The 26615-nt window shown below is 36.0% G+C and overlaps 1 protein-coding gene across 2 annotated transcripts in view; it reads right to left on the reverse strand.

The window, feature by feature from the left end:
* Positions 1-4176: 4176 nt before the first annotated feature.
* Positions 4177-26615, reverse strand: part of LOC105221903 (putative uncharacterized protein DDB_G0277255) — a 129842-nt gene continuing 107403 nt past the window's right edge. For both annotated transcript variants that reach the window (XM_049447806.1, XM_019988863.3), the window contains exon 4: positions 4177-5695. In XM_049447806.1, the coding sequence (XP_049303763.1) occupies positions 5273-5695 (423 nt within the window). In that variant the 3' untranslated portion in view covers positions 4177-5272. The remainder of the gene's footprint in view (positions 5696-26615) is intronic.

Raw genomic sequence — 26615 nt, forward strand, 5'->3', positions numbered from 1 at the left:
GTCAAGTTCGCCATTTTATCTTCAAAAGACGGCCGCTGGTGTTTCTTCACCTAAGGGCTTCATTTGGTCAAATGACATCATCTTCCTTTTGTCATACTCCTCAGCTGCCATAAGTAGCATGGTATGCTTATCAAAGCAATACTTAAATATGGTATATACATATATTTATTTTAGCTCTTTAACTCGCATTAGATACATTTTAATTGGAGTCCATGTACTAAATTAATCGAAACTAAAAATTTTGGGTTGTAGTTACACAGCAACGTTATCTTCTGCTTTATTTTTTCTCATTACTGTGAATAATAATTAATATAAAACAGTGTTGCCTACTTTTAGGCGCTATGTTACTGAGTCGTAATTATTGAAGAGTAATTTAATTTCACTGACACTGTAAATCGTTTATGAATTCTAAAATTTTAATAAACACAAAGCTTTAGTTTACTAATACATATCTTCCATGACAATATCAGAGGACAAACTTTCAAATCTGTCGATATTATGAATAATATTAAATAATAAAACAAAAAGGTCTTTTATGACTTCGTAGGAAACTTATATCCTGTTCGTTCTCATTCCAACTTATATTCATTTTACTGTAGTATTATACTAATTTAACCTCAAGTATACCTTGGTTTCTTTCGTTCCTTATAGCAATGGAGATATTGACCTATAAAAGTCGTTAACTAAATGAATACTTTGCTATGAATTTAGGAACCCAGTACGATCTTAAGTTCACTTTTCGATTATATAGCACTTTGTTGTGATTCTTTGGAAGTGTGGAAAACTTAAGTGTAATACTAAGAGTAACTTTGAAAATTTAAAAAATTATTCACAACGAAACCTACTTTTCACAGAAGGTTTATTTTGTATTACATCAAGCATTAGATGAATCTGAGATTCTACTTTTGATTGCATTTATACCGTCAGAGCGCTATAAGCGACTGGGAAGGTTGCCGATTAGTTCAGCAACAAAATGAAGATTATAATAATGACCATTCTAATAATAAAATTTCGATTATAATAAAATTTTAGTAACTTTTAGAAAAATTTAGCACATAAGCACTTGCACTTTACCTACATGCACACTTATGTACATATATAATTCAATAAGCCTAAAAGCATACTACAGTATTTTGTCTTTACTTTTAATGTGGCCCATAGGAAAAACTGTCGGCGCTACCAATTTGGATTCAAAATTTAAAACACTTCGTTTTCAAGTGAAATAATTCTTATACTCTTCCTGTAGAGTAAAATAGATTTGTTCACCTAACGGTTATAAATAATCGAGATAGAAAAAGGATTATGGTATCGAGACAGCCGTGTATCAAAAATGAATTAAATTGGGCGAAAACCTGACCTAGGCCTCATATAATAATTATATAACATCCGGGTGTCTTTACACCATATGATTAGTGATGGGGTATGGGGTACATTAAAGAATCTCAAGAAACATTTTATTAGTATATGGCATGTAATAGTATGTAGTAATGAGAAAAATAAATAAAATCGAGTCGATACGTTTTCGAATAAGTCGGTAATTTTATATATAGTATATATATGTATTAGGGTAATTTTTTATTGAACTATTATTTTTTTTCCTAAAAAAAAATTCCCTGAAAATTTTAGACCTTAATATTAACATTAAGAACTGGACCAAGGCTTGTAAAAAATTTCCATAGAAAGTACACTACAATCGTGAGTTTTTATCTTTAAATTCCTACAGATCAGAGATATTTTGTGGCATCGCTTCGACTTTAGACGCATATTTCTCAGAATTGTTCACTCTATAAAAGTGCCCAGTGCAACAAAGTCGTAACTCACACCGGCGAGATTTTTCCAAGAATTTCACATTTTTTGTATACATATATGTATCTCGTAAATGACAGGAGCTATAGAAAAAATGGACATAACAAATTTGTAGAAAATTTGATTTGCTTTAAAAAATTTAAATTGCAATTTTCATAGCTTTTTTATAATAACGGGTGATTTTTTTGAGGTTAGGATTTTCATGCATTAGTATTTGACAGATCACGTGGGATTTCAGACATGGTGTCAAAGAGAAAGATGCTCAGTATGCTTTGACATTTCATCGTGAATAGACTTACTAACGAGCAACGCTTGCAAATCATTGAATTTTATTACCAAAATCAGTGTTCGGTTCGAAATGTGTTTATCGACAAATTTTGTTCAGCGATGAGGCTCATTTCTGGTTGAATGGCTACGTAAATAAGCAAAATTGCCGCATTTGGGGTGAAGAGCAACCAGAAGCCGTTCAAGAACTGCCCATGCATCCCGAAAAATGCACTGTTTGGTGTGGTTTGTACGCTGGTGGAATCATTGGACCGTATTTTTTCAAAGATGCTGTTGGACGCAACGTTACGGTGAATGGCGATCGCTATCGTTCGATGCTAACAAACTTTTTGTTGCCAAAAATGGAAGAACTGAACTTGGTTGACATGTGGTTTCAACAAGATGGCGCTACATGCCACACAGCTCGCGATTCTATGGCCATTTTGAGGGAAAACTTCGGACAACAATTCATCTCAAGAAATGGACCCGTAAGTTGTCCACCAAGATCATGCGATTTAACGCCTTTAGACTATTTTTTGTGGGGCTACGTCAAGTCTAAAGTCTACAGAAATAAGCCAGCAACTATTCCAGCTTTGGAAGACAACATTTCCGAAGAAATTCGGGCTATTCCGGCCGAAATGCTCGAAAAAGTTGCCCAAAATTGGACTTTCCGAATGGACCACCTAAGACGCAGCCGCGGTCAACATTTAAATGAAATTATCTTCAAAAAGTAAATGTCATGAACCAATCTAACGTTTTAAATAAAGAACCGATGAGATTTTGCAAATTTTATGCGTTTTTTTTTTTAAAAGTTATCAAGCTCTTAAAAAATCACCCTATATATATAGTATAAAAGGTCTGTCGCAAAAGAAACAGAACTTTTTAAATATAACTGTTTCTAGTGGCGCCACCTATTGGTATATTAAATATTAAATTTTGTTTTAAACTTGGGAAAACGTTTACTGAAACATTTCGAATGATGCAAAAAGTTTATGGTGTTCAGTGTCTATCTCGTAGTAATGTGCATGAGTGGTTTATGCGATTCCAAGAAGGTCGTGAGGACCTCTGTGACAATCAGAAGTCGGTCGTTTTCAGAAGTCAAAAATAAAGACAATGCTGATTTGTTTTTACGATTCAGAGGGTATTGTACACCGAAAGTTCGTCCCACCTCGCCAAAAGATTAATGCTGTGTTTTACCTTGGTGTTATGAAGCGTCTTTTGTCACGCTTATCACTGATTTTTTGGCAAAAAACTCCATATTAACCATTAATCACTCACCCTACTCACCTGATCTGGCACCCTGTGATTTTTACCTATTTGGAAAACTTCATTTGCCCATGAAAGGACACTAGTATCAGGACATTTCAGCTATCCGAAAGGCGACGACCGATATTCTCAAGAGCATTCCGAAAATGGCCTTAAACACTCATTTGAAATGCTAATTGACCGGGCTAAACGCTGTATTGAAGCACAAGGAAACTACTTTGAATAAAAAATATAATTTTTGAAAAATATCAATTTTTTGTTGTTTTTTTCAACAGTCCTGTTTCTTTTGCGACACATCAAGCCGAATATCTCGAGAAGTATTAATGATAGCGATTTTGACCTCGGAACGTCGAATACCTATAAAGTATATAAAGCATCATGACGAGCTGAACTGATTTATTCATGTTCGTCTGTCTATATATACGCCAACTAGTCCCTGAGTTTTTGAGATATCGATAGGAAATTTCACCCAGGCTATTTTATTCACAAGAAGCTCTTCATTTTTCGGAACCGTCAATATCAAATAATTACAGCGTACTGCTGACAGATCAAACTAAAGTCCTTTTAAGGAAAACTGTTTTATTTCTAAGGTATCGTCACGAAATATGGTAAAGATTATTATCCAAATTAACTCTAAAATTTCCGGTATATTGGGCCAGAGCTGCCACTCAAACTAGCTGATCACAAAATGAATACAGAAATTTGTATACCTTATTTCCACACCTGTGAAGAGTATTATAGTTCGTTGTAGCCGAAGTTTTTTCTTTATTTTCAAGGAGTTTCGGTGATTTTTTTTTATTTGCTAGCCTTTGACCACAAAAAAAACCAAGACACAATTAATTAAATTTCTGGTTTTATTTATTTATATATTTAAAATTTTTCATATTTACAATAGCATTCAATTAAAGTAATCATTATTAGCAGTTAGCATTAGTACGCAAAACTCAAGCATCATTCAAATGTATACACGCCTATATACACATATATGTACATGCATATAAGTATATAGTATATGCATGCATGTGATTGTGTATATATAGTATTTTACATTATTTATTTTATATATTAAACGCATGTATGTGTGTATATACAGTTAGAAATACAATAAAATTCCTTTAAGCTAACAACTTCGCCGCCTGGAAATTGAATTACTACAACAAATCGAATAAATGAAATGCCCAGTTGGAGCTATCGAGAAATACATACATAGATGTTTAAATAATTATTACAAAAGTGTGTATATTTTATGAGATTTTCAGAAATGCCAAAGCGAAAGTACAGCCGAATTAATAATAACCTATGCATGTATGTGTGTATGTATGCGTTATGTCTAAAATTCTTTTCTTCGTCATATGTATATTATTACATAATATGTAAGAGTACATACAAACGTATGCAGATTGTATGTATGTATGTATGCACCTACACAAATAAGCCTAATTGATGGACAGCCGGTGCGCTGCAAGCCCTCCGACCCCCAATGCAGCAAGTTACAAATTACTCACATATACATATATATCCCTAACTATGCTAATTCCAAACCTTTTTTAGTTTTATTTTATATATCTTGTTCTTATTGCTGGATTCCATCATCACTTCAGTTACTTTCATTATTTTATGTGTCTACAAATTCGAGCTTAATTTAAGAAAGTTAAGCAAATTTAATTTCAAGGCTACTTTTTGCAGTTTTTGTTGTTGTTTTTTATGCACAGCAGGTAATCAGAACTACCGGTTTTTCTAATTGCTAAGCTTAGATTAGCTTAAACTTCAGTCGAAATTCCTCGCCTACAACAGCGACAGCGCTTGCTCCTCTCATGCTCCCTTTCACTCAGCGTTTCGCCGTCATAATCGCGTCGCTGCAGCCGCTGCCGTTGTTGCTCACAATCGCTTTGCACATGACCATCTTCATGCTGGCGAGGAAGTCCGTTAGATAGCATCATGTGGGGCGTGGCGGTGCCGCCGACTTGCGATTAGCGGGCGGTGGTGGCGGTGCGCTGCGCATGCGCGGCACTGGTCGCATATCGAGGGGTTTCGGTGGTGTTGGTCTCTGCGGCGCTGTTGCATTGCCATTGCTGGTGCGCTCCGTCGTCGAATTGGATCGTTGCGTTAATTTTGGTTGGGTTGTTATAATTTTTGGTTTATTCATATCGGCTGATTTATGCTTTTTCATGTTATTTGTGTTGGCATCATCTTCCGCATCACTCGAGACAGAATCGTAGGAAGAGGGTGTTGGTGAATGCGGTGAGTAGGAGTCTGGTTCGAGTTCTTGTGATTCCAGCATCGTACGGAATTCTTGTATCGAATCATTAAGCGCCCACAATTGGGAGAGCAGCGAGAGATCAAGCTGGCGTAGGCCGTACTGTAAATGGAAAAATTAAGAAAAATTAATTAATTAATCATCACAATATAATAGTATATATAAGCGAAGTAGGGTGTATAACTGAGACTTAATATAAGCTTAATGAAACTTCGGAATAACTAAATATTTATTAATTTTTTCCATCTTCTGAAACCTGCCCTCAAGTTTCAAGCCGTATATGGGAGTGAACGAGGGCAAGACGAGATATGTCATCAAACAAACAGTCATTGCACTTGGGACTTGGCTCCCATGTCATTCTTGACAGTCATAACTTTGAAGTCGTAGATAATTTCGTCTATCTTGGAACCTGTATTAACACCAACAACAATATCAGCCTGGCAGCAGGCGCTTTTAGAAATGAGAGACAGTTGCAGCGGCTGTTTGAATACTTTCCAAGTGTTTGTGGATGTTAACTTTACTCTATATGGAACAAAGTATATAAGATTTATTATCGCTTCGTTTCAAGTCAGTGAAATATTCAAGAGTAAAAGCGACTTATCCGAAATCTAACTGGGATTAAAAGAAAGAAACTTGTTTAAAGAAAGATATACACTTGATTTTGAAAGACTCAAAACATATCCTCTAAATTTAGATTTAATACTGATCTCAGCGGTGACTCATCGAAAATGATAAAAAAAAAGAACTGCTTATCAACTTAACTTAATAATTTCCTTTAATTATTTTAATTCTCTCGGCTTACAGTCAGCTCAAAAACATCTCTTGCTTTGCGAGATCACGTCACTGGTGTCACATGGAACTCGAAGTGTAAACAGTTTCTTTTCATAAACTCATCATTTTAGTTCGTAAAAAGCTTTTCTTAAATCCGACAGCATGGACGCTGAACATTAATCTCCTATTGGACTGTGCTACCGTATCCGATTGCCAGCGTTGCAACAATAGCAGCGCCTGCATATACATATATACAAACGGTATATATATGTATATGTACATATGTATGTATAAATTTATATGTATATGGTGCTTAGTCGCACTCATTGCAGTACTTCGAGTGCAGAAAGTTGGAAAAGCATTCGAGATGCCATGCGGTGATATTAATTGACAAATGAGGTTTTTCCTTCCCACTCCTCGAAATCACTTTCATTTCGATCACCTCAGCAGCAGCACCCGTAACACAATAGCAAGAAAGTAACCAGGAATAACAACAACAACAATAAAAGCAACTACTCAATACCGTTATATACCGCACAAATGACGGTACACATTAGTTGTGGCATACTCACATTCGCAATCGTCTCGGCGGTAAGTACGAGTAGTGTTCGCATTTGAATGCTTGTTATGATTACACCAAACGAGTTGCAAAAGTTCAAAAAGTATTTTGTTACTTTTGATAATTTCTATTGTGTTGCTTGCCACATACACCGCGAGGCACACACGCGCAGGCGCTTTGCAATTTCCAAGCTGGTACTTATGTTTGCATGTTTGTGCTGCGGTAGCGTGACGGAAAGCAAAAATGTCACTAACCGCTCGTTTGGCGAATCGATCGAGCGTGCAAATGCCGTTGCATTAAGCTTCACCTTTTGCAACTGCCACAATTATTCAACATCTGCTGCATGGACCCATTGGCGAGTTGTCGCAGAAATGTTGATTACTTTGATATGTCGCATGTGCCGCTGAGTGGCTGTAGGAAATGTGAGTAAATAATTTATATGAATATAGAGCGGAAAAGTAAGCGTCTTAACGGAATTCCGTAAGTACGTGACCACCAAACCGTGGGTCATAAGTTCAAGCCAATTCAAAATCACAAATTATATTATGGAAAAAGTTTTTTATAATATTTTTGTGAGTGCTATTCTGGCATGATGAACCTTCATGAACAGTTGAAAATTGATGACATACCTGCATAAGAAGAGCATAATTGCCGCATTTGGGGCGGAGAGCGACGTGAAGAGATTCATATAGAGGAAATAAACGGTTTGGTGTGGTTTGTGGGCCGTTGGAATCATCGGTCTATATTTCTTCAAAAAGTGAGAACGTAACCGACAATGGGGACCATTTTCGCGCCGCGGTAAGCGACTAAATGATGCCTGAAATTTAAGCTCGTGATCTCGACGACATTTAGTTTCAACAAGACGGCCCCACTTCCCACACATCGCGTTAATCAATGGGTTTATTAAAAGAACACTTCGGTGAACAAAATATTTCATCATCGTTAGACTTTTTCCTGTGGGAATGTGAAAAATTTAAATCCTTAGCGGACAATCCCACTTCGATTCAGGCCTTGGAGCAAAACATCACATGTGTTATTCGCCAGTTACCAGTCGAAAACTGTACTCAACGAATGGACCATCTGAGACTTTGCCGCGGCCAACATTTGAAAGTGATAATCTAAAAAAAATAAATGCCAAGGAATGTTCCTTCGCATGAAAATAAACATTATCCATTAAATTTAAAGTTTCTGCGGTGTTTCTTTTAAAAATTAGGGAACCTCAAAATGAAACACCCTTTGTAAGGTCCAACATATTTTATCTGATCCTTAAATATTTATTGAAAATAATAATTACTTAAAGTTTGAGTAAGTTAGATATATTTTGGCATCCTTAATTCATGGCCAAAAAGTGACTGCGTCTCCGATTACTTCAAAACCATAATCGAGTCATATTTGTTAAGCAAATCAAAAGATTTGGTAAACGTTAGTAGACATATTGGTCTGCAAAAACGTGAAAAAGATTAATGGTTTCAACAAGTTAGGGTTGATCGTAACTCGACGAATCGAACTACTCAGTTCTTGTGAAAGGAAAGATCCTGATGAAGGAAGTTCTAGTTTTGACCTGTCCCCCAGATCCCCAAAACTTAAAGTTATGGGGAGCGAAAACAAAGTGAACGTTTGCAATGCTCGAACCATTACCGAACTGAGAACAAACTGTATGCTTAAACCACTCAATAGACTTTATATATGAGCTAGAACTATCAATTTAGTAGAAAATTACAATTAATGACTATTAGAACCACAACGTTTTTAAACGCAACCCAAGAACTTAACTTTGTTTACTACCATATAAATTTCCCATACATCGTTTCGGTGAATATTTTCGAAGTTGCACAATTTGAAACGTGTTTCAGAGTGATTGGAAATGCAAGGCCAAACTTAAAGCGCGTTTTTCTCTAAATGGCGTTTTTAAAGTCGGTGGTCAACAATACTCAAAAACGGTTAAACCAATCAGAGACATATTGGTCACCGCAAAATGTCTGTTTTTAGAGGAGCTCCCGGACATCAGCTGTAGTTCCTTTCCAAATAAATATATTTACTAACCAGAGCTTAACTAACAGATAGTTGCTAACCAGACATTGAGAAAACCGCCATAAGTGTGGCCTCTTGCCGCGCCCTTCTAATTCTACAGAAGTGAATGCAGTTAGAAATATAAACAAATGCAAAGTATGTATGTAGTGTGTGTAACGATGTGAATATTTGTGCAATATTGAGCAAATTCCTCAAGTAATTGCCTATGACACTTGCAATAAACGTGCTTGACGTAATCCGCTGTAAATCAAAGCACTCAGCAACTGTAAGTTATTGCAGAGTTTGTGAAATAACTGCCTTTATACTGCTTACGTAGTGCTTTTGAATATTATTGCAAGCGACGTAAAGATTTTATATGGAAGTTAATTGCTTGTAAGTAGTCGCCAACACTTGGTTTGTGAGGAAGAATTTTAGGTCAAACTCAATTAGAGCACGCCAGAACGATGAAAATAGGACACCTGTTTGTAACCAGAATTTCCGTACTGAAAAAAAAAATATAAGTACATAGAACCCAAGTTCGATACCTGCTCCATACACTACAACAACATAGAAACAGCTTTTGAAATAATATGCATATGTACGAGGTTTGACAATTAAGTAATGAGAGTGATTTTATTGCCGCGCTTGTGGTAAACCTGTGACCTTGAAAATCCCTTTCTCTTTTCCAGCATCCCTTCCCTCTCCATTGATAAATGTACCATCGCTCTAGCTTGTTTAGTTCGCCTGCTACGTCAAATTGAGTAGACGTGTATTTGTAGTGCTCGTCACTAAAATGGAAAAACGAAATCAAGAGCAACGCGTCGCGATAAAATTTTGCGCCAGATTGGGCGAAACAGCTTCGGAAACGTACGCTAAAATTGTAAGAGTGTATGGTGATAGTGCTTTTAGTCGTGTCCAGCTCACAATTGTTGCCTCCGCGCGCCCCCCGCCGTAAAGCGCTCGCATAAGCAAATCGAAATTGAAAACGATGATTATTGCCTTTTTTGATAGCCGTGGAATCGTCTACAAAGAATTCGTTCCACCGGGGAAAACTGTGAATCAAGTCTACTATTGCCAAGTACTCGAAAGATTGCGAAAACGAGTCAACAGGGTGCGCCCAGACATCGCTCGTAACTGGATCCTTCATCACGACAACGCGCCGTGCCACACCGCCCTCAGCGTGTCCCAGTATTTGGCCTCTAAAGGGATCGCCGTGTTGCAACAGCCGCCTTATTCGCCCGACATGTCACCTTGTGACTTTTTTTTGTTTCCTAAAACAAAATCGGTGGTCAAAGGAACCCATTTTGAGGCGATTACGGACATCCAGGTGGCCGTGACGAGGGTACTCGCGGACATCTCAGTCGAAGCGTTCCAGAAATGTTACGAAGAATGGAAAACGCGCTGAAATCGCTGTATAGCTGCCCAAGGGGACTACTTTGAAGAAGATGGCAGAGTTGTAGAATAATTTTCAAATATATGGTTTTTATGGATATTTTTTCAGTCTCATTACTTAATTGTCATACCTCGTACATCAGACGACAAGCAATGGAAACTCGAGAATAGAAAATATACACAAAATTAAATAGCTGCACAGATTCGACTTTGTAAGTATTTTCAATGATGTGCACAGAGCAAAGGAAAAGTTCTCAAGACCTTTTTGAGAAGAAAAACTGAAGCACTTTGTCAAAAGTTGAAAATTTTAGTAATTCTTCGATCATTAACTGCATTCATATGTAGTACAAATAATTTTTTTTCTTCATCGCCACCAGACACCTTTTCCCCAAGTTCCTCCGGGATATCACTACGGGATCAAGAGAAACCAAAAAAATTTAAAACACGTCGTTAAAGTGGACACAGATTGATCAATAAGGTACAAGGTCAAGCAGATATTTGAAAATCCGCATATTAGGTATATGGGGACTAGAGGAGTATTGCTCTGAATTCATCCATTTTAGGCAAGAGGTTATATTGTTGTTAGAGACAGTTATTTCTAAACGTCTTTAAGGTTTCTTACATATTGAAGAATATATTGAAGAAAGAAGAATCAAACGGAAGTTCGAAAATATTTATACTAGGGATATGGGAGCCGATTTTATACATTTTTGGCGCAGGTGCATGCTGAACAAATATTTTGTCTAAATTTCAAAACTGGGTTTCGCAAATTGGGCGATATCATTGGTAAAATGCACTGGAGTTCACATATTTGGTGTGTGTGTCCTAGGAATGTAAGAGTTCGAATTTGACAATTTTTTGGGCGTTAGATGAAATACATTGAGGGCACTATTTGAGTAAAGTTTTGCTCTAATAACTTCATTGATGTTTGATGGAATTTAACAGTTTTTTATATGGGAAGTAGGCGTGGTTATCAACTGATTTCGCTCATTTCCATGATATACAATGTAATGATTGGAAATAAATTAACAAACGCTAACTTGAACCCATTTTAATACTCTAAACAATGCCTACGAAATAAATTTACTCCCGCAAGCAATTCATCACAGTGTTGTTTTATTTTTTGCAATATTATATTTGTTTACGAAAATATCGGTACCATTGTTCTTTGCTCTTGACTGCGACAAATGGATTTGTTTTGCACTTCGAAGCAGATATTAAAAAACATTAATTACAGCGGCAAGAAATCAGCCATTTCATAACCTTCAAACAAATTCTATGCGCATGCGCAAAACATTTATGAACATAGTACGAGTAGCAGAAAAAGAACTCATAAGACTGAACAAAATCGAGTAAACGCAAATCTAGGTGTGGCTAAATTTAATAAATACCATTTTCATATATACTATATACGTTCTCGCATACATAAATATGTACATATTTATAGTTGTATCTATGTACTTAAGTATACTAGTCTACATTGTATGCGAGCATGCCCACGGCAGCAGCTAACTTCCATTGCCACAGTTAAAACAAGAATATCAAGTAAAAGCTTTAGGAAATTACGTATAAGCCAAGTAATCGGTAATTATAACAAAAACAAGAAAAAAGCACACACCAAAAATTCTACAAAAATCAAAAGTTCACCACAACAGGCAACTAAGACCGCGCAGCGACCGGTGAAGTGCCGCCGATTGGCGCATTGGAATTGGCCTCGACCCAAACATAATCGGTCGCACTGCCTGCTATGCGGTAGCATGCAACAAACAACTGCTACAAGCACTTGGCAACAAAATACCAAGCGAAACGTAATGAAAACTAGAATCAGCATTGAGTGCTGCCGGTGGAATTGTTGCAGGCATTGCATAATCCATTGACATGTTGACGTGCGACGGCGGCGAATTGAGCGGCCGCCAATCGGCGACTTGCTTAGCGGTGCAACGAAAAACAACAAAAGCAAAAGCATCGGGTGGTATTGGTATTTGTTGCAACAAAATGAAGGAGTCGTGGAATGTGAGAGCGTTTTGTGGATTATGGCGCGTTGGCTAAGCGTCGCAAATTGACCTGACCTGCATTCGCTGCTTAATCTAAATACACCATTTCCAATCGAATTGAGTTGGCAACGCTGGCCGCCGTAGTGCAACGATTTGTGGCAGCATTTGTGATTGATTCAGAGCGCTCTAAATGTAGCATGAACATATATTTCAGTTCGTATATATCTACTTTAAAGCAACAACAGAAATGAATTCATGCTTGCTTAGTGCAACTCATTGCAAGGCGATTAATTTGCTGAAATTCCATTTCAATTAGTCAAGTTTTGGCTATTTCGGCCCGCAGCAATTAACTTGTTAGTCTGTGTGTTATTAAATAGCGAAGCAATTTTTTAAGTGCTCAAATGCATTACTTTTTATTGCAAGCCTTTTCGCCATAACACAAGTACTTCACTTATCGATATGTGTACATACTCGTACAACACTTGCAAGCAATTTTTTGGTTCATTGTTATTTTACTTTAATGTACCATACACACTTACATGCCTACATGCATACATACGTATACATATTCATTCGATTATAGGCAAATATGCGCTCATTAAGCAAGCTTTACATTATTGCAATGCATTTTACTGATTTGTTGCTTTTTGCTGTATTTTTAAGTCTTCAACGCCAATTCACTAAAAAGTTATTTTAAATATTCACGAAAAGCAATTGGCGAAACAACTAAACAAAACGGAAAATTAAGTGAAATTGTTATAACTATTTCTGAACTGTTATAACTATAACTGAAATAATTGCAAAGAAATTATACGAGTAGCAACATTACTGAATTCCTGGAATTAAAAAATTGTTACCCAACCATATACCCCAGTTCAAACACAGCACATTTTTCACAGTTTATATAAAAAAATCTTCTGACGTTTTTTTTCAAATTAATAAATTACAGCTATTTTCGCCTCGAAACAACTCTTAAAAATTTACCCAAAACTTTACATAAAAAGAAGAATTCAAAATTGATTGCTTTCAAGTAGCCGCAATTTTGTGAACATATTTTTTGATCTAACTTTGTTTAGGTTTTAGTTGACCAGAATGTTGGAAATCGAGATATGATGGACACGTCCCATTTAATGAATATTCCACTATATGAATAAATAACCTAGGCTAGGTTATGGCGTTCAGAAATTTGTGACTCTAGACAAGAATTCCCTCTGAAAGCGCACTCTTTCTAACTAAACTTTTAAATAGCAAACTGAGGACAAAGTCTGGTGAAATGGTGTCATCCTAATGCAAGGCCCTTAAGAGGTTACATGGGCTTATGGGTTTCAAAAAATCGAGTTTTTTTAATTGAATAGAATGTTGCACTTGATCCGAGTAATAGTTCCGGAGATACAACCTCGAGAACTTGTGCCCTTTAGGCTAGCTAGACTGTGCGCCGTCTTTAAACGCTTTTTTTGGAACGCGGAATTTGTGTGAATAATTTTGCAAATATTATAAACAAGGTACTTTTCAACAGAAATTTTTTAATCTAGCGCCTTTGGAATGCACTGTGTGGTATGAAACATATATTGCTGAAATAATTTTTATTTAAAATATAATTATCCTGTGTTACCAATCACATTGTGTCATACTATTAAGTGTTAGAAAGATGAGATTTTAACCTTCATTTAACCAAAAAATTTACCTAAAAAATTAAATCCGGGGAAGTTTAAAATAAGTTACAGCTGCTCAAAAATGAGTGTAAATAATAAATAAATTCGCTATATTTTGAAAATTTTCTATAAAAAAGGGAAGAATACCACGCAAGCCAGCAATGAAATTTTAGAAGTTTACGGTGACGATGCTGTATCAGTTCGTGCAGCACACAGATGAAAGTTTTATACTGTTGGAATAATGCCTCCTGCGGAAAAGTGGCAAATAGTGGTCACGTTTTCGTCTACCAAATATTATTAAAATAAGTCGGTACATAATATTTCGCTGCTGCTTAAGACCCTCTCTATCTAAACTATTCTTTCTTACTTTGAATCAAGTATGCACTTAAAGCTTCTAAATAAGAGTGAATGATTGAATGGTTGACACGTCAATGACTCTTCTCTACTTAAAATAAAATTACTAAACTGTCAACTAAGTTTTGTAGTACTCATATCTTCTTCTTTATTGACGTAGACACTTCTTACGCGGTTATAGTCGTAGTACTGCTATAGTTGCATAAAATACAACTCCATCCCATATAAGACTTTTTGAAATTTTTACTGATAAAAGTCAGACCCGACGATATTTTTACTGATTTTTTTCTCGATATATGATAAACCAAACAACTCCTCCTTATTTTTATAACCGATTTAACAAGACAAAACTACACAGTTTATGCATAAGCCAAGAAAGAGATCTCTATTAAGGTAATGTGTACATTATGTTAAATTACCTAGTCGCCATCGACTAACTGATTTATCGAATAACTGAAGTGAACGGGGTAGACAATTATTAAAGTTAGTCGTTTTTATTGTAGAGCTGACTTTTTGGTGAAATAAAATAAATTTACATCTATTCATGCCTTTTTCTAGTATGGAAATAACTGAGTTCCTAGACATCACACCTTCTAGTTATTTTGTTACACTTTTGCTATCGATTCTTTTTTCTCGTAAATATCAATAACCTGCTGAAGATAGCAGATAGAGGAACTACAACTGCTCTTTAAGCTGTCTTGTCTGCAAAAATATTTCTCTAAATATCGCGGAAATATTGTAGGAATTATGTTTATTTTAGTTAGTGTATGGAAGATTCTATGGCTTCGGCTGTGTTACGTTTATGGCTGACGTAAGGGAAAACGTCTGGCTTAGTTCAGCAGCAGGCACTTTACATATAACGGCACGGCGATTTTAACGTTAGCTCAACTGGGAACTAATGCAATGATTATTCTTTAGACTGTAGAGTGTTTTATTCTAAATAAATACATTTATCAAGTTGTTTGAACTCACATTTTCTTGCGAAAAAAAGACACAGTGCAATGTATGATGTATGCTTTATTAATTTCCTATTGTACTTTTTTTTATATTTTTATGGGTTTATTTACTAATTGATATAAAATTCAAAATGGAAATTGAAATTCAGACATATTAAAAAATGTCAACATATTATATAGCACAAATTGTAACCTCAACAGTGGTCGAATTATCCAATTTATTTACAGATCGGAGATATCATGAAAGCAAAAGTTTCTGGTGAGAGAAATATTTTTTGAGAAGATTAAGTTAGGTTAAAAGGGCGATCAAAACAGGGATCTCACCTGGAAAGCTTTGAATTTCTGTCTGCTGTGATACCTAAAATTCCAACATAATAGACCGTAAGACCCTTATAAACCGACAAAGTGCTTTGAGTTTATCACAGATTTCTTCTGGTTCGCCGAAAGTATGACTGTCGAGATGTTTCAACCAGAGTCTTACAAAGGCTAGAAATGGTGGAGAAAGTACTTGGATGATTCTACTTCAGACTCTGTACAATTTTGAGAACTTGTCTTCGAAAAGGTTTTAGCCACTTTGGTACTTGACTAAAAAAAAACTCCTACGATTGCGGCAAGATAAACGTTGCCCAAGGCAAGTAGTTCAGTAGATCTCCTGCATTCTACTCTAGGCCAAAAACATCTTGTAATACCACAGAAGTGGGCCATGGATCAATATTTTCGGTGCGCAAGCAATGTTCATTGGTCTATTGCCAGAACTTAAAGAACCCATTCCCATGTGACAAGGGTGCCTCTTCTGGCTAGCTCATTGGATTTGCAGTTGACAAAGAAAACAAACAAACTAAAACACAGTGATCCAAGTTTCCAAGACTGCAGTGGAAGGAAAACGGAATTTCGGGGTCCGTGAGGACATATCTGAGGACAGGTCTGCCTAATATTAAAGTAGATGTAGAGGTAGTAATAAACATACATACAATTTTGAAAAACTTAATATGGGATTCATTCCCTCATCATTTGCAAATATCGGAAAAGCATACCTATCTTTAAATCGTAGGCACTGTAGCCTACATTTTGGCGCAATAGGGAAATAATAAGATTATATGGTATTAAAAAAAACAATATAAATACCTAAGTATATTGAGTTTTGCGATAAATTTCGAAATTGTAACATTTTTTATTTTTTAAGTTTATTTCAGTGTCAAAAACTATCGTCTAAAATCCTTAGCTCTCTTTTGACCTATAAAAGCAGGTTGATGAAAGCTACAAATCGATTCATAGGCCAGGATAAAATACTTTCAATGGTTAAAATATCGCAAAAAAATGGTTTGTTACAATACTTATTAAAGAGACGAATATAATCTTTAAACTCAAATCAAAATTTGGGAGCCTATTCGTGTAAAAAAAAACATCACCAAAGTGCAACAAGCATTTTTTGCATAAGCAGCACTATCTTCAATAATATTAAATTGTGCGTTAGCTAACACTTTTTTAGATTTTTAACATCAGTATAATCACTAAGTTCACTACAACAACCAAATTCTTTGATTACTCTCATCCCCGCAGAGTAACCATGGCATTATATGAGTAGATTTGTCTAAAGCAAAAACAATGAAAAAACACTTTAAAACTCATTTAATTAAATCGCTGCTCATTAACTAGCAATTTCAATTAATTACTTCGGCATTAAAGCGCTTACAGCACCGTTGAAAGGTGAAGTCAAAGCAAAGGCTGTCACACCTGGCGTATACTTAACATTAATTTAATTGAGTTGCATAATGGCTGCATAATGAGCTGGAATGACATAGAATGGCACCTTGCATGCAGATTTCCTTGCTGCACTTTTTCATCGTTGTTGTTGTTGTTGTTGTTCATTGTTTTTCTTTTGTATTAATGGCTTTGAAAGCCAATGACGGCTAAAGGCACACGCTTGGCCATTGTCAATGAGCGTTTAAACTGAAATAATCCAGCGTAATTAAACATTTCGACAACAACAACAAAAGCGTTTAAATTCTGCAGCAAAAACAAAGGGATATTCACACAAGGTGTATGTGTGTATGAGCCTGGCTTGAGAAAAAAAAACCAGCGAAATATATATCAAAGTCAAATGCATGACAATGGCGGATGGAATGCAAGGTGGCGCAGGCGAGAGGAAATTCTAATGAGCAAATAAAAATAATAATTAGAATTAGTCGCAAGAGTGACACGCAATGACAAGCAGTAATTTTGCACTATTTCATGGCCCAACATCCGCCACTGAGAAAACACGCGCGCACGCACCATAAAACACAAACAAACAAACACACATACATATACATATCTGTGCCTTGGTGCTGCGTTGCTGCATTAAATTGCGTTTGTCAACAGCGACTAACGGCCACACGCTCATGGCCACTTGCAAAAGCTTTATAGCATTTTTTAAGCAGCAACAACAAAGAGAATACAATAACTAAACTTTTTATGGCCAGCTCTGCTGCGTCTGCGGGCCTTATAGCAATGCATACCTATACTATAATATATGTACACTTGTACAACGCCGTACCGGCAACATTAATGCCACTTTAGTGCCACACTGACGCTGAGAACGCGCCGTAGGACAAGTGAGCCCTATGCTAATGATGGTGCTGTAATAACCTCGGCAATTAACCCCAGGCCGGTGGCTAGCATGGGTGAGCACATACCGGTGTACATACATATACGTATGTATATACATATTTATTTATTTCCATATGACTAATAGGTATATACGACAAATGTGGCTTGCCGCAATATCTGCAGCGCGCTGCTGGCAATAAAACCTTCAGTGCTGAAGGTGGGAAATGACCAAAGGGGAGTATGCGCAAATGTGTGAAATAATTTGTCATCGCTACATACAATGTGCGCCAGTGTGTGTAACGCTATTTTACTTTATTTTCAGGTTTCTAGTCTAATTCCATGGTCAGGTCAGGAAAATGGGTTGTCAGACAATGGTAAGAAATTTAATGTTTGTTTTATTTTTGCGTCAATTTTTGTACAAGCGAAGAGTTTGAGAATTTTAAACCAATTGTGCAAAAGTAAGCAGAAAGTGCGTGCACAGAATATTATATGATTTCGCAATTTAAATCGCTCTTAAAAGTTTAAAATTGTCGGCGTACCTAGTGCAGAAAGCCTTTGGTGATGAGGCTATGTCTAAAAAAAAATGTTTACAAATGGTATAGTGAGTTCCAAGCCGGCCGTGAACGTGTCGAAGACGAAGAGCATCCAGGGCGACCATCAACCTCAACCGACGAAGCTCACATTCAACAAATCAAAGGTTTGGTTTTGAAAAACCGTTGATTTACAATTAGAGACCTTGCTGATGAAGTTGGCATATCGAAAGGCTCAGCCAATACCATTTTGAAGGAAGTTTTGGGCCTCAAGCGCGTCAAATCTTGACTGGTACCGAAAACATTGAACTTTTTAGAAAAAAGGCGTCACGTTGAAGTGTGTGAAACGATGCTTTCCGACTACCAGAGTGTCATGAAACGCATTATAACTGGCGATGAGACTTGGATCTCTGCTTACGACCCCGAAACAACCGATCAATCGAGCGAATATCGTGCCAAAAGGGAGCCGAGACCAAAAAAATCGCGCCAAAGTCGCTCAAAAATCAAGGTCATGTTGACTGTTTTCTTCGATTATTAGGGTGTTGTTCTTTCATTGTCATAATTCAAAATTATACTATATATTACTAGATCCTGCTACAATTGCTTTGACTATGGAATATTTCATTTCATTTGGCATTTTACTGAAAATTTTTATTATTATTATTTTTTTATTTATTTACTATTTATTTATTTATTTGACAATAGACCGCTCTGAGCAAAGTGGGTGCCGCATAAGTTTATAATCCAACTAAAACAACCAATTGCTGATTCTGAGAAGTGTTTGAGTGCTCTTTAATCATAATGAAACCGAATTTTTGCCCCGGTTTGTGACAATAGACACATGAGACACATGGCTCAATCATTTCACACTCCAGTTCAATCGACAATCAGTCCTAGTGTACTGCACATTATGAACCAGTCCTCAAGCGTGGAAAAACGAAAAAGTAGGCTGGTAAATATGATCCATTGCACTGCATATTTGGTTGCAGTTCTGTTCTACCAATCCCAATATTTGTCAATTGTATAATTTTTGAGGAAAGATCAGTTATCAGTTTAAAATTGTACGCATACACTTCATCGTTTCCATTTAAGTATTACACTGCTCTGTACAATTCTTCGGGAATATTTCTGTATATCTGAAATTCGAATAGATCTTTTTATCAACACTTCAGTTACTCCGCTATTTTTTTATGTTAGATGTCGCGTTTGGTTTGTTATGAACTCCTTTGCGTCCTTCGCCCATAATTTAATAAAGTAGCCGCAATGCCTCGACGACGAAAATGTCCAGGTGTTTTAAAAGGAAAACTGCCCTGTTTAGGAGCAACAATATTGTTGCTGTTATAGGTTGTTGTTATAGGTATAACCCATATACTAAGAATGCATGCAAACGAAAATTAGTGTTCTCCCGCATAAGCTCTGTGTTGTTATTTTTTACTTATTTCTTTATTTGTTGAAGTAATAAAATTTTCAAATGATTCTTATATGGTTTGTTCTTAGCTTTCCAACTAACATCAATCGGGAAACGTTTGAGTGGATTTTTTCCATAAAAAACTTCTCATAAATCGAAGTTGACGAGCCTTTTACACATTGACACATTGTGAAGAATAAATTTGCGCGAAAGTGAGAAAAAACTGCTGGCAGAACAGTGTTCAGGATGACCTTCAACTGACGAAAACTTTAAAAAGGTGAAGGATATGATACCCTGAAAGTGTTAGAGAGATGGCAAGAGGGCTCGACATCTCTCGCGAGTATATTCAAATGACTTTGGTGGATATTTTAGGTATGAAACGCGTTTTTGCTTGACTTGTCCCGATAAAGCAGAATTTTTTTTTCAAAAAGACCACGACTGTGACCACATTTGAAGGCAAAAACGCAGTGAATACCAAGGATCTACCACCGTATTCACTAAATTTGGCCACGTGTGATTGTTTCTTGTTCCCCAAACTGAAATTGTCGCTCCGTGCAACCCATCTTCAGTCCATCGAAGTTTCTCTTCGACAAAATTCACTGAAGGAGCTGAAGGTCATCACAAAAAGTGCTTATGAAAAGTGTTTTGAGAACGGGAAAAATCGTCGGCATAAGTCTATTAAATTTGGTGGGGATTACTTTGAAGGTGACAAATTAATATTGATGAATTATTAAATATTTTACGTTTTATTTATAATTTCCGGGTACTTTTTCTTATTCTATTCTTAAGATATATTGATTTACATAGCAATTTTTTTGCCACGCCACTTCACTCTAAAGCAGTTATAACGCTCTAAATGAGTTAAACGCTTTTTCATAAACCCACCTCGTCATAATTTATCACCAGACCGAGTCTTGATGAGGCTCTAATGCAATTTCATAATGCTAGACGTTAAAAATCAATTTTCCAAACACTTCCAAGTGCATGCCAAGAGAATTATAAGTACGCCAGCATATGACTCTTAATGATTTCTTACGTAAACAGAAGCCAATGAAATGCAAAAACAACATGGTAAAACTGTGTTGCCTAAGGGTCATAAGTACAGGCATTCATATGCAATGTGCAAAAGAAGCAAAAAGTAGAGCTTGAAAAAAGTTGCAAGCAACAGCGCAAAAACGCTAAATGCCTATTGCAGATTTTTTGCCCCTCACAATGCGCGCATCAACTCAGCTTGACTGCAACTGTTTTGCATTTGTTGCAGCACTTTTTCTTTTTGGAATTTCTTCCACTCGTTTGCTATAAATGGCACAAATGCTGAGTGCAAATGACATGCGACACACGCGGCTTTACGCACACGCGAACACACTGCCACACGGCAACGCAGCATGCAGCCCAACAATGAGGGCTGGCATACCAGTTTACAAGGCACATACATGCCTTATGCCGCAGCAGCGGCGCCGTGCGGCAGCCGCACACTCGCATGACACATCACCTCGTCAAAGCGAAGCAATTGCAGCTGCACGTCACCAACTTTGTCATTGGCGCTTCTAAGCGCAACAAAAACCAAACCATAAAGCGTTAAAAATAAAAACACACGAAGGAAAATGTGTGTGAGCGCATACTACATGTCATAAAAACCGCCTAACGTCCCTCGTAATTGCCGTTGTGTGTCAGAATGAGTGCCGAAGAAATTGCATTAACAGCATCTTGTCATTTACTTCCAACTCCATTATGCGCAACAAATTGTTTTATATCTGACAACAAAGGCAAAGAATTCGCGCAATGACGAAGAAGAACGGCCAGAGAGGCCAATAGGAAATATGAAGGTAAAATTATGTGGCGTAGCTGGCTTTACGCAGAGCATCAGTAAGAACTTTTTATGGTTAGTTCTCACGCATACCACATAATATTCACATATCTAAGTATATTTTTAAAGATTGGCTGCACGTAGTTATACATTTCAAAGCAAGGATAGGTTAAAATCTCTCCAGAGCCCAATTGGGACTACTTGTCGCGCCTGCACTAGTGAATACAGACTGAGGACGAATCTACCTTCTGAACGCACAATGAGCACTCTGTGTCTGATTATTAGCAAAAGAAAGAGCAAGAAAAGCCGATATAAATATACATATATGTAAGTGTTAAAGACTTGAGATTGTATACGAAATCAAGTTACGAAAAAACTTTGCTGATAATCTGAATAACTCAACTGTGAAATCTGAGTACACCCACTCTTGTACGAAAACTTGGGCAAATAATGAAATAAACCAAAAGCAAGTACTTCGATAAGTTCAAAATTTACCAGAGCCGGGAATGAGCTGGCTGATGAGCACGTCCGTTTCGCACCGTTCACTGAAATGGTAGGACCTAAACACTTCATCGCGATGGGTCCTCATACCAAACTCCCTATTTTTAAAGTGGATACCACGAAAAAGAAAGAACAATAAGAGAATGTTGTAAGGATGAATTTCTGAGAGAAAATATGCATATTTTTATAAAGATATAAAAAAAAACAGAAAAAAATATTCTCACTAATCATCCCTAAGAATTTCCTACAGACTGTTCTAGTAAACCAACTCAAATGTACACATAAATAAATGCCAAGGTCTGTCATGTAAGCGCGTTTGCCATCTCGACCAGAAGATGTTAACGCAATGGACCATGACCATAATCGCGGTCAATATTTCCGCTAATGAATTAAGTCAATAAAATGCAGCATTAGCAGACACAGTGTTCAACCGATAGGCGAATGTAGCAAAGAGTAAAAAAAAATAAATAAATAGAACGAAAACAAAAACACACACAACACAACTACAAAAACACGGAAGAGTATTGTTTGAGATAAACATCTGCGAAGAGAACGTGTTAATAATTAGAGGCCAGCACAAATGGCGAACTAGAGTAAATAAATAAATGAGAAACTGGTCTTAAAAACATATTGATTTTATTAGTTTAAATAAACTGATCATTATTCATTGTGATATTGTTTCGATGGAAGCATTTAGCGATGGAAGACTTTAATGTTTTAACAAAATAACTTTTTTTTACAATTTTGTATACGATTTTTCGTAATAAAAAAATTATTATATTAAATTTGGCACGAAGTTTGTAGCAGCAAAGCGTAAGCGTCAGAGGCACCATGCAATATAAACATATTCATAAATAATCAGCTTGACAATTTAGTCATGTTCGACAGTCTGTTTGTTCATCTGCATATGCGTTAAATATACCCTCAGTTTCTGAGATATTGCTCATGAAATTTTGCACAACCCCTTTTCTCATTAAAGAGATGCTTATTTGTCGCAACCGCCGATAACGAATCACTATAGCATATAGCTGCCATATAAACTGACCGATTAAAAATAAGTTCTTGTATGGGGAACTTTTGCATCGAGGTGGCTTGAACAAATATGGCATAGGTTATTGCCCAAAACATGGATGCAATCTTCGAAGAAATCGTTCAGACCGGATCACTATAACTTATATCTGCCAAAAAAATTGACCGATCAAAATCAAGTTCATATATGAACATTTTTTTTATTCCTGAAAGCAATGCCAGCTTTCTATAAGTGATCGAGGGAACCAAAAAATTAATTTTTAAAAGTCTGAAAAATAAAGGTCTGGCGCATTGTTTAACCCTTTAACACACCAAACGTTCGTTTTCGAAAACAAATTTTATATTCAAAAAATAACTGTTTTGTTGCACAGTGTAAAAAATTATTTTTTAACAGTTTTCACGGTAATCAAGTCTAGAAAATCGAGGCCGAAGAGGAAGCATTCTGAACCTTCATCTGAAAAATATATTTTTTGCTACAGCAACAACAATAATAACAACATTGATTGTAATTTCTCGAAAAATAGTCTTTAAGAAGAAGGTAGATTTCATTTATATAATTTTTGGAGAGATTTATAAAATATATTTTCCATCGATAAGAGACAGTATGCAATTTCAAACACACATACTAAATTTTTGGTAGATATTTTTTATTAAAAAAATTTTATTTTGTTGCATGGTGTAAATATTACTTCTTTTTGATCATTCCCAAGGCAGATATGTTAATGACACCTGAAGCTTCACGAACTTACATACATACCTGTATATCCGTCCGAAGAGTGTCTACTCGGCAGCCTAGACCAGTATTATATGGTGAATGTTCTCTGCAAACACCACAACAACAACAACTTTTTTTTAAATTTATCAAAATAGAATAAATTTTTATTGAAATTATCTATACACACCCACAGATATTGGAAAAAATTATAAAAAATTTCTACAACATCGTTCTCTCTCTCTTTTACGTGCCCCCTCTCACTTTTAATCCAAGAAATTCAAGTTATTATTATTTAAGCCTCCTCACCTTAAATTCAAGTGTTATTTCTGCTTCTTTCTAGACTTTTCTTCTCATATTATTATGCACAAAAATGCTTCAATAACAGTCGCAAATATTTATATATGCAGCGCGGCATATAGCACCCACACAGACAGCGCTGCCAATTCAAGCGGATACATTGAACCTGATATTACGGTTAGAATAACGGTGCCTTACATTACTCGCCAGCAATGCAAATTAATGGTGCTGATAATTTCTTGTAACAACAGCAATAGCACAACAATAACAATAACAACAACAACACCGGTTAACTTTGCGCACCCACAAACCTTTGGCTCCACAAAGGAGTGTCGCTGTGATTATTATTCCAAGCAGCAAAGCAAGGCAAAGCAAAGTACAGCGGTGATCTGCAAAAGTACAAGCCAAGCGGCGTGTCTACATGCCTTCGAGTACAATTGTACTTATGTGTTCACATACCTATTGTTTGTATGTACGAATGTAATGCACAGGTTGTAGTGTAAGTTGGTATTATACAAATACATACATATATAGTTACTTAAACAGCAAGCAGAATAAAAAAATGAAAGTTGTTCAGCCAATAAAGTTGGCACACAGCGCAAAGTTTAATTTTTAATGGAAAAGTTGGCGTCAAAGAGCGCATTCTTGCACTGAGCTTATGCGCATGCGCATATTAATTCTTGCTTAAATGTCTGAAATCTCTCGTATAAAGTCTTTTCTTTATAAAAATAAAATCTGAAGAGTGTGAATTTAGACGTGTTATTCATTCCCCATTTCTTACATAAGTATAGCACATTAACTTTTAGAATTGCTTTTAAAAGCAAAGTGAATAATTTTCAAGCAATAAAACCACCAGCAAGTATAGTTTATTGGTTTGATTCATAACACAAATTCTTAAAAGACTTATTGAGCAAGATATTTTTATGTTCATGCAAATTTGAATATGGAAATGAAGAAAGCATACCATATATGCAAAGTCATAGTACCTTTTCCAGGTTTATTTCTTGCAGCAACTATATATAAAGCGATATATATAATAAATGATATGATAGCCAAAGTGCGGCCGCCAGCCTGTTCAATCATACATACATACGTATATAAAAATAAATCTGAAAGCGTAACCCGCCAATGGTTACCATTTAACGGAAAGCACTTTACTAGTTCTTTCCAGCCACTTTGCTTGATAACAACAACCTTCAAATAGAACTAAAGTTACATAATAAAGAAAACATCGATCTTATGAAGATCTTTAATTTGATTTTCGTCGGTCAGTATCAGCTTCCATAGATACTGGCCGATAAAAATCAAGAAAAAGATCTTAAATATATCATATCTTTTAAAGACATACTTTAGTGGTCCGATCTAAATAATTTATTCGGAAATTCCAGCATCGCCTTGGGCAATAATCCATGCCAAATTTCGTGAAGAAGTCTTATCAAATAAAAAAGTTGGTCAAAAATTCAAATCCGATATCTCAAAAATGGTGGACTAGTTCGCGTGTATAAAAATTGACGGATAGATGGACAAAGCTTATAAAAATCAATAAACTGGTCCAATTTTTTACCTTTTCTAGCATAGCTGTCTTATCACGCGAGACGCGAATCATTTTCCATCCGGACATAATTGACCATTTACTTAAAGTAGTTTAAGATTTTTATATTATATTAGATAACGGTAATTGGTCCACAATTCGATTCCTATGATCATCCGTATCTCAACACTACCATACAACGGGTGTCTTATTACAAAACGCAACTCGTTTAAGAATGAAACCAGAACGACTGACCATAATTGCTGCTAAAAGTGGTCGAAAATTGTTCCACTCGGCTTGAATTTTTTCGAGCCAACAGCTATAATCACTTGCCCGAAATCAGTTTTAAAACATAATGACAACCCTTATCTTTATAATATCTTGGCCATAACGTTAAATTATATGGGCTTTATTTCTTCTTGAAGACCACATGTCTAAAAAACACTCTTTAGTTAGTTAATTGACAGTCTCACTGCTAAATATCAGCAACGGAAGCAATCTTATCCCACCGTCCTTCCGAAATCATTTTACCTTCAGAAGAAAATTGTGGATTTATGTAATCAAAAAGTGGACAATTATTTGCATCTAGTGATGAAAATAGACGCGTACTTGGCCTTTTCTTCAGTTAAAAAAAAAATGTCCTTCAAAATAAAATATTGAGTTCTTCACAAAACGAGAAATACTCTTCTGTGGAAATCACGGAAAACAGTGAAAACAGATCTCAGAGTTTTTTTTTTTATACAAAATATTGTTTTTTCATTGTCGAGTAGTGAATTAAAATCTACTATAAGTATAAAACATATAAAAAGGCTCGGTTAGTCATTATTAATATTTCTTTGTTACAGACAAATGACAAATGACAAGAACATTATATTGATGCCACTTGTACCGAACATGAAAAAGAAATGATTTATATTTTAGTCTCTA

Source organism: Bactrocera dorsalis, chromosome 2 (genome assembly GCF_023373825.1).
Source record: "Bactrocera dorsalis isolate Fly_Bdor chromosome 2, ASM2337382v1, whole genome shotgun sequence".
Taxonomy (NCBI): domain Eukaryota; kingdom Metazoa; phylum Arthropoda; class Insecta; order Diptera; family Tephritidae; genus Bactrocera; species Bactrocera dorsalis.